We start from the raw sequence: 10,500 nt of genomic DNA on the forward strand, positions 1-10,500 counted from the left end.
TTAAATAAGATAAATTATAAATTTGATATATAATGTTAATAGATTTTTCAATTTGTAATATTGATTTTTATGAGTTTTTAGATAATTTTTAAAATAGCGTTAGATTAAAAAATGGTGTTGTAAAATCAATAAATGTTTTAGTCTTTTGAATTATCGAATTGAGGCTTCTGTGATCCATATCAATTTATGAGAGATTTTTCAGGGTAAATCACATAGAATATCATTTGTCGACGCGTTTCGAACCAACTAGTGTGGTTCATCGTCAGGACAAGTTGAAGAAACAGATCCAGCTTAGCATGTTAAATAGTCTGAGCAGAGTCTCCAACGGCTACTTCGACCAACGGCTAATTTTGACCTTGGGACGAGGGTCAAATTAATATTATTATTACTATTATTTATTTGTTTATTTATTATTATTATTATTATTCAATTTTTAATAAATAAAATAATTTTAATTGGTGTTAATGGTTAGTTAGAAAACTAATTCATTCATTTATTTAATAATTAATAATTATAAAGATTATAATAATAGGTTGTTAATAAAATTTAGTTAGGAATGAGGTAACTTAAAAAATAAAAATAATTGGAACGAGGTAAAATAAATAAATAAATAAATTATTATTTATTTTATTTACTTATTATTTATCATTATTATTATTTATTTAATGGTTGGTTTTCTAACTAACCATTAATTGGTGTTAATGGTTAGTTAGAAAACTAATTCATTTATTTATTTAATTAAAGATTATAATAATAGGTTGTTAATAAAAGTTAGTTAGAATTAATAGGAATGAGGTAACTTAAAAAATAAAAATAATTGGAACGAGGTAAAAAAAATAAAAATAAATAAATAAATAAATAAAAATAAAAATAAATTAGTTAATTAATTAGAACGTTAATAATAATAATAATAATAATAAATAATAATAATAATAAATAAATAAATAAATATAAATAAAAAATAAATAAATAATAAAAAATAAAAATAAAAATAAATAAATAAAAACAAAAACAAATAAATAAATAAATCAATAATAATGATAATAATAATAATAATACGTAACAAGAAAGGATTATCAAGTTAAATAAGTTAACTAATAAAAATCATAATCCTTCAGTTAGGAAGAGAGGGCTGGGATCCAACAACTGCTCATCTTCCATCCGTCCTCTCTATTGAGATTGTTCGGTCTTTTCTCAATTTCAAGGGCTTCCCTAAATTTTTGGTGATGGAATTGCGAAACCCTAGCAATAACGCTCGCCTCCTCAATGCAGACATGATGATTGGTACTCTCTACATGCTCAGCTAAAGCAGAAGACTTGGTTCTCCTATGCCTGAGGTCAGCTGCATGCTCACTAATCCTTTGACTAATGGAGCGACCAGTCTCACCAATATAGGGTGCCCCACAGGAACAAGGAATAATATAAACCCCTTTCATGTCCTTAGGGTTGATAGGATCCTTCACAGATCTGAGGGATTTACGGATGGTGTTGAGGGGTCTAAAGGTCGAGGGGACATTATGCCTCTTAAGAACCCTAGCAATCTTATCTGTGGTCCCTTGTACATAAGGAAGATGGACACCTAGGACCCGCTCTTTCGGTTCTCTTTTAGCCAATGAATTTTTGGCAGCTTTGAGGAAAGCTTTCTGACCCAAGTACTTGCTGTAACCATTCTCAATGAAAACATTAAGGAGGTGAGATTTCTCTTTCTCAAAGCTTTTTTCATCAGAGATCCTAAGGGCTCGAGTAGCTAGGGTGTTAAGAACACCCAACTTCTGAGCCGGGAAATGGTGGGAATTGGCATGAAGATACTGCTCCGTATGTGTTTTCTTTCGAAACACTTGGTGGGAGAGGGAACCATCACTATTCTTAGAAATAAGAATATCAAGGAATGGGAGGCAACCATTGACCTCCTGTTCTTTGGTGAACTTAATGGCCGACGATTGACAGTTGAGATGATCAAAGAAGAGATCCAATTCCTCTTGGCCATGAGACCAGATGACATTAGTGTCATCTACAAATCTCTTCCAAAGCTTTGGCAGGAAGCGTGCCGAGCTAAGGGCCTTGGATTCAAAATCTTCCATAAAAAGATTAGCAACCACAGGGGAAAGGGGGGAGCCCATGGCAACACCACAGGTTTGCTCAAAGAACTCCCCTTCAAAACTAAAGAAGGTGGAGGTCAGGCAGATCTCCACTAACCGAGCAGTATCAGGATTAGTTAGGCGGTTGACCACCTCCATAGCCTCATTTATAGGGATGCAGGTGTACAGGGAAACAACATCAAAACTAACAAGGATGTCCTCGGGGTCAAGCTTAACGTCCTTGAGCTCCTTAATAAAGGAAGCAGAGTCTTTGACGAAGGACTCTGTACAGCCAACTAGGGGCTTAAGCTTGACGGCAAGGAACTTAGCAAGAAGATAGGTAGGCCCACCAATGGTGTTGACAATGGGCTTAAGGGGAGCTCCTTCCTTGTGGATCTTAGGAAGTCCATAAGTCCTTTTGAATTAGTTAATGCAATTTTAGGTGAGATTGTGATATCTTGTTATTTAAAATGTGTTTTTGAATGTATAAATAGATTTATTGCTCTAAAAAAATTCCTCGAACACTTAAATGATATAAATTACACAACCCAAACTTATAATTTTAAAATATCTTTGATATAATTAAGAGAAAATTGATAAATAAAAACATTTAATAATTTACCTGCCATTTAAAAAATATTAAAAATAGAAAAAAAAATGATATATATATATATATAATAAGTGTAATAAAATAATTTTGTTAATCAATTAATTTAAAACTTTATAGAAATAAAATATATTATTTTTTAAAATAAAATTTAAAATAAATTAATCAATATTTTAGTATTGATAATGAATAAGTGTAATAAAATAATTTTGTTAATCAATTAATTTAAAACTTTATAGAAATAAAATATATTATTTTTTAAAATAAAATTTAAAATAAATTAATCAATATTTTAGTATTGATAATGATCATTATTATCATCATTAATTTTGATAAATAATTATCATAAGTTTTGATAAATTATAATTATTTAAAATGAAAAACAAATTTCGAAAATTTTGATAAATGATAAAACTCATTATCATAGATATGAAAAACAAGCTTTAACTTCATAAATAAATAAATAACAATAATTTAACTTAACAAATCACACAAATTCTTACAACACCAATTCCTCGAACACTCAAACTTATAATGTAAAAAATCTCCATCGAATTGGGCGTAAAATTGATTAGGGAGAAAGAATAAAGAATATAATATTAGAAAAATAAAGAATTATAATTTAAAAAAGAGAATTGTAATTGTTTTTTTTAATTCTTATTTATATTTAAACTGAAGTTTAACGTGATAATATTAATTTTCTTAATTTATTAAAATTATAAAATATAAAAGGAAAAATATTTTATTTTTGAAAATAAATTAATTTATATTCAATTATTTATTTTAATTAAAAAATCAATTAATAATAAATTAGATAAATAATAATAATAATAATCACCATTTATTTTAATTAATAATGATTTAGATAAATAATAATAATAATAATTATTTTTGTATTCAAGCTTTTTCTATGATCCATAATGAATTAAACAAAGTTTTTCGGTAAAAATCACATGAGAGAATTTTTCATAAACTCGCCATTTAATATAGCCATTACTTATTAATATTTTTAATAAATTAATGAAATAATATCATTATTTAAATATTTTTTCAAAAACTAGCCGTTTAATATAGCCCTTACATATTAATATTTTAATAAATTAATAAACTAATATCATTATTTAATTATATTTTTTCAAGAACTAGTAATATTTGGTTTTAATAAATTAATTTAAATATTATTTTTCAAAAACTAGTTGTTTAATATAGCTCTTACCTATTAATATTTTTAATATATTAATGAAATAATATCATTATTTAAATATTTTTTTAAAAAACTAGCGGTTTAATATAGATGTTACTTAATAATATTTGTTTTTAATATATTAATAAATTAATATTACAATTTAAACATTATTGTTCAAATATAACCGTTACTTGAAATTATGTCTCTAAATTGCTCTCTATTTAAGCCTTTGCCATGGTCTGCCTCTTCATCTGGTCTTGATGATGAATCACACTTGTTGGTTCAAAACGCATTGGCCAAAAATTTTCTCATGTGATTTCTACCGAAAGACGTTGTTTAATAACCATTATTATCTGCGATGAGGTGTTATGGGAGAGAGGACAGGGCTTGGGACGTTGTGCGCACCACTCTCGAGCATTCATTTTGGCATTTAATGATCGTGGCATGCAACAAGAGGTTTGTATGCGCAAGCATGCAATTAAACCCTTGGTTGGAGTCATGCATTATGGCATGGAAGGTTGGCGATTTTCCTTGGGAAGAGAAAGCAATAATCGAGGGTAAAACCTTGGCTTCCTAGAGTCTTCATTGCGTTAAGGTGAGGTCGAATGAAGCTTTGGTGTGGAAGCTACTTGTGTTGAGCCTAAGGTGGAGTGGTCTTTGGAGACTCTTCAACCTTAGGTGTATGAAAGTAGTGGTGAATTTTTCTTTGGGGTTGTGACAACCCCACCCAAGGTTCTCACATAAGCTACATTATAAATAGTATGCAATATTTGAAATCAAGAAAAGGGGACTGAGTCAAATGGACACGAATTCCATAGCTGGGGATGTTGTGGTTTCTTGTGCAGAGGAAGAAACCTGAATTGCAGGACAACCATTAAAATTGGTTGGTGCATGAATTCAAGGGATTGGTTCTTGAATTAAATGGGATGTACGAGGAAGCACTCAATCCCATGTTGCTTGAAAAACAACAACAAGAAAAGAGGACAAAGATTTATGAAGAGGGTTTGTGCATTGCAAGGCAACAAGGACACACCAGTAATTTTCGCTGAGAAAGAGGCCAAGGAAGCAAGCAAAAGGGGGGAGAATCCTTGAAAAATAAGAAAGACAACAAGAGGGATTCCTTTGAAGAAAGCTAGAGGTAGAGAGGGGAGACACCCATTCAAACTTAGGAAGGCTAGAGGAAAACATAGAGAAGATTGAATCAAGCATCCAACGAGAGCTTTCAATAGGAAGTACAAAAGAGAAGAGAAGGGGATGGGTTCTCTGTCCCTAGAGGCTGTGGGTTGAGTTGCTAGTCTCTGGAGCCCTATAATAGCTTGGGGTCCCTGGAGGTTGTGGGTTGAGATAGGATCCCTGGAGCCCTGTAACAACTTGGGTCCCTAGAGGCTATGGGTTGATACAAAGGTCTCTGGAGCCCTATAACAACTTGGTTACCCGGAGGCTGTGGTATAGGATGTAATATTTAGAGCCCTGTAACATCTTGGGTCCCTGGAGGCTGTGGGTTGAGATAGATGACCCTAGAGCCCTGTAATAGCTTAGGAAGAGGCCTTCCTGAAGTAAACGTAGAGGAAGACCTAAATGAAGACTTGTGGTTATTGCCTTAGAGTGGAATTCTGGACTTCCTAGAAGGAGGTGAATCACTGTGTGTGCACTTGGGGGTGAGATGGGGCACCTACAGTCTCCCTGTGCTGACAAAGAAAGCATCATTCAACTGGTGGGATTGAGGAAGGAGGTTCTCTAGAGTCCCTATTTCAGTTGGCAGCTAGTGTGTTAGTCCTAGAAGCAAGCATCCCCCCATACTCTAGAATCTGGGTCGAGGGTGACAACTGCAAGTAAACGTGGTTGCATCTGCCTATGGTTGGGTGGAGAGTCTTTGTCCCAGACTTAGTTTCCATGCAAGTTCAAAGATAAGTATCTGTGTATGCTTGTTTACCTTTTAGTGGACCATGTTGCATTGTTGTTGGTAATGGTTCTAGATTTAGGGACTACATTTGTGTTGTTAATGCTTGCATATGTGGTGCATCTTTGTGGGGATATGTCATTGATATATGTGTTGATTATATATATGTATGTGTGTTGAATCTGAAAGAAAAATGTTGTGTGATAATTTGCTGACAGTAAAGGCAGAGCATCTGATGCATAAATGCGCAAATTAACCGTATGATAATAAATACTAAGCCCTAATGCTGAGCTAAACCTTAATCTACATACATGTTTAACAATGTGGAAGGAAACACATAAATAATTTAACAGAGAAAGAATAGACCACGTTACAGGTCGTAGCCAAATCCATGAGAGCTTGGATTAAAAATTGAAAAACAATGGGCTTAGAGACCCATCCTATTAATGTGAAAGAATTACATGGAAGACCCTCTACTTAGTAGGGTCTTTATTTTCTTATAGTCATTGTTACCAAGTTACAAGTTTTTGTGCCACATGGCAAGAAACACATTAATATTGAGGGAAGTTTCCTCCGGGGCTAGTAGATCCCATCAACTTTACCTAAATGGGCATCAACCTTGCATTCTCAACGGGTTGAATATCTGTCGTTGGCATCTTTATGTTGTCGGGGAGGCACTATAAGGCTATATGTCATGCCATAGAGCTACTTACAGGATCGACATGGATTCAAGTGTTGTTGGTAGAAAATGGATGAAAGAGTGCCTACGCTACCATATGTGGAATTCCCTATCCAAGGGTAGGGAAGACCTGCAGGTTAAGAACCCATATGAGAATCTATCATCCAAGCTTAGGAGGGGTAGCACTGCGGAATGCCTTAATCAACCCTAGTCATCGACACAAAACTTGATGTGAATTCAGAGGTCTACCAAACCTCTGAGATAGATCCATGGTGGAGAAGGTTGGCTTGAGGAATCTTGTGCAGTGGCAGAGTTTGTCTTCGGGGTTAAGAACAAAAAGAGATTAAGGCAGGAACAATACTGAAACACAACCAATAAAAACCGATAAATGAAACTAAAACTGAAAATGAAAATGCTTAAGAACACAAGATTATGCAAAACACATAATATGAAAAACAAATCTCTTGTATTATCATCAAACTAGTTTTGTCCACAATAGGACTCATCAGTGATACAAAAGAAATGAGATACAAGCTGTCCTTATATAGCAAAAATGGATAGGGCGAGTGCATGGTAGAAACTTCTAGAATAATATTTTCTAGAAATAAAGTATTCTAGAATAGGATATTCTAGAAATAAGAAATAGAAATATTTTTAAATATTTAATTTTAAATATTAAAAAATATTAAAAATAAATATTAAAAATTAAAAATAAATATTAAAAATAAATATTAAAAATATTTAAATTTTGCAAATGTGCACTGCTCTTGAAGGAATCATGGCCGAGGATCTGAACTGCTCATGTAAAATGTCCCAATCTTTCACGGATTTCTCCAATAGATCAAAGGCTTAGGAATATGATGTAGCAAAGGGTAGCGCTGGAATTCTCCATGCAGTTTAGGGTTTAGGGAACCCCCAAGGTTTAAGGCTCTAGTGGCTTTGCAGAAGTCCAGCTTCAACACCAAGGGGGCCCTTTTGAGGCCAGAAGAGTGTAGAGGACCTCGCGCATAAACCTGCTGCATTAGAGCATCCCTTTGTTCCGAGTGAACTTTGGAAAAACAAGCCTGGAGAAAATCCGCTGGATAACCTCTCGATCGAAGCCTACTGTAGAATGCACGCATGAGTTCTAGAAACCCTGATTGACTGCTCTCTCTCGAAGGTATCTCTGCAGCTCATTGACCACGAATGCCACTTTCTGGTGCCGAGGATGCCATGAAGAGAAAGGAATATACTGATAGGCATTCAATGGTTTCTGAAAACATCGAGTAGAAAGCTTTCCAGAGGTATGGAAGTTTGGACCTTTGAAAAGCACAATGTCCAGAATGTTGACACTAGAAGATGAGATGCAAGAAGTGATCCGAATGTGCTCAGGATAGATGGACTGGTAGCAATCCAAGAACTGAACCAATCTGTCTCTGGAGCCATTCCAAACCATGCAGCCATCGTCGATGAAGCGTCTGAAGAGCTGAATCTCGGGAGCAGGGAATCTTCTGAAGACTTCTTGCTCAAGGTGGCAAAGAAAGAGGCAGGCATAAACCACAACAAAGTTGCTGCCCATAGCTGTGCCTCGAATTTGCCGATAGTAAGTGCCGTCAAACTGAAGAAAGTGCCATTTAAGCACCAATTCTGTTGCACTAACCAGAAAGTTGATATCCTCTGGAGTGAAGAGTTCAGAAGTGCTTTTCTCAAGCCTTTCCCGTAAGGCATGCAAGCCTTCCTGAGTGGGAATGCTGGGATATAGAGACTCCACGTCAAAGGTTACAAGAAATGAATCAGCAGCAAAATGCTTGGATTCAATATCCTGTAATAAAGTAAGAGAATCTGGAAGATGATTTGGTTGAGCAAGCAAGGTGCTGAGAAGTTTATAATGCAAGAATTTGGAGAGAGGTTCTAACATAAAACCGTTGTAGGCACAGATAGGCCTACCGACAGGCGGGTTTTTATGAACTTTCCAAATGAAGTAGAGCCTGCAAGCTCTAGCATTATGAGTTTTGACTTGCATTATGTATTCCCATTGTTGCACTGAAAGAAGATTTCTATATCTGGCTTGAAGCTGGCTGAGAGATCTTCTGATGGCCATCCATGGAACTGCTGCATACTGCCTGTAGACATTGAGATCGGAGAGTTGCCGGTGAGCTTCGGCAACATAACTATCTCTATCGAGAACAACAATGCCCAGATTTTTATCTGCTGGTTTGATTACAATAGGGAGACGACGAAGACTCCTTAGTGCAAGCAGCTGGGATCTGGAGAATCTGGGTTTGGAGGAAAAGTTTACAGAAGCAATGCGGTCCTGAAGGATGGATAGGCCAATATGGAGAGAGCGATTAAGGTCAGGATCATTAATAGGAGGTTCCCAAGTGGGATTAGGCAAGCGAAAGGGATTATAGGTTTCGTCTACAGAAAGTCTGAAAAACCGTCTGAGACGACAAAGACGAGAGAAGTAAGCATACTCTTTGAAGATGTCATCTATGGCCATGGGGGGAGGCCGCGGAATATATTTGTGCCCTAGGCCCAGCAATTTGGTTTGGCTGAAGGAAAGAGGAATGGAAGAAAGATTGTGGATAGCAAGATTGCTAATCCGACGATCTATCTGGGAAGGAGTCATTTTTCCAATCAGATAAGCCAAGTAGGAAGTGGGGCTGATGGAGGGCAACCAGAAAAGATGACGGAGCTTGCTTACACTAAAGGAGCCTTGCCTTTGTTTCGGGCAAGGTTCTGGGGAAAATTTAGCTGTAGTGGCGCATATGGGGCAGCTTCCGGATTCAAACCAGTGTTCTGGAAAGGCTGGTTTTGAACGGAGGCCGACTGCCCAGCAACAGATTGAGTGGAGCGATTCCCTCGGCGGAACCGCCCCCTACCAACCCCATTTTTTGGCTGAGGTTGCTGCGCAGTAGGCTGCTGGGGCAGCTGTTGTTGTCTCTGAGGCTGCCTGTGCAGTTGTTGGCGCTGACTGCGCAGAGGCTGCTGGGGCAGCTGTTTCCTTTTCTGACTGCACAAAGGTTGCTGCTGTAGCTGGGGTTGCTGCTGCTACTGCTGTTGCTGTCGCTGCAGTTGATGCTGTCTACACTGCTAGGGCTGTCTACATTACTGATTATGTTGCTACTGATGAGGTGCTGTTGGGATGCCAGAAGTCTGAAGCTCTATGAGATAAGCAAGATCCTTTTATTTTTGAGTCCTTTATGAGAATCCCTTATTTGTGGCATAAGGAACCCCTCTCAACATAGAGATTTGACTACTGAAGTCTATTGAGGTGTACATAATTTACCCTCTTTGGGTTTGAACTTATGACCTTGATCTCTTAGTAGGAAATACATGTTATTAACCTTTAGTCCTACTTTTCAATTCGAGTAGGTAGAATGGTGGATGTTCTGCACTAAAAAATGTTTGGTCATCAATACTAGGAAACTTGGTTACACTGCCTAGAATGACTTGTATACAATTACATTAGACTCAAGAGTATAGGAATAATCTTTCCAACTAAACCCAAAATTTCCTAAATAATAAACAACAAATCTATCGATTCTTAGGATATAAAAACAAAAACCATAGCACCCACCACGAAAAACAAGATATAAAAACAAAAACCATAAGTGATCAAGGTAAGTAATTCTGTTCAAACTTATAATAGTTAATGGGGCCTATGTACAAGCATAACATATGGAAAATATGTTTATGCATAAAGGAAAACCAAGTTGTTTCAATTAGAAAAACCACCAATATGCACTAAAAAGAGAAATAAGTGGAAAGGAACAATCCATAAGAAAAATACAGACATTGCACATAAGTGCAAGGATCCAAAAAACCATTGTAACCATTATAATATTGATGGTCACACTAACGATAAGTGTTGGAAGTTAAATCTAGATCTAAATCTAAAGAACCACAAGAAGGATTCCAAGGAGAAGAACATGCTTGCCATGGGATTAGGCAACTAGGTACACAATAAGTTAGATGTAGATGAAAATATTATTTGCATTGTAACGTAGGAGTTTAACCTTAGTAGCCTTCATTCCAAGGAAGCGAAGGACATGAATAAAATATTCAATA

General features: G+C 35.7%; 1 protein-coding gene across 1 annotated transcript; it reads right to left on the reverse strand.

Moving 5' to 3' along the window:
- Window positions 1-7,576: 7,576 nt before the first annotated feature.
- LOC149157556 (uncharacterized) lies at window positions 7,577-8,929 on the reverse strand. The gene has a single exon (XM_089433725.1). The coding sequence runs from the start codon at window positions 8,927-8,929 to the stop codon at window positions 7,577-7,579; it is 1,353 nt and encodes a 450-aa protein (XP_089289851.1).
- Window positions 8,930-10,500: the final 1,571 nt, after the last annotated feature.

Source organism: Pinus tabuliformis, chromosome 5_2 (assembly GCF_031772625.1).
Source record: "Pinus tabuliformis cultivar Carrire ecotype Pingquan chromosome 5_2, CPIR1, whole genome shotgun sequence".
NCBI classification, from domain to species: domain Eukaryota; kingdom Viridiplantae; phylum Streptophyta; class Pinopsida; order Pinales; family Pinaceae; genus Pinus; species Pinus tabuliformis.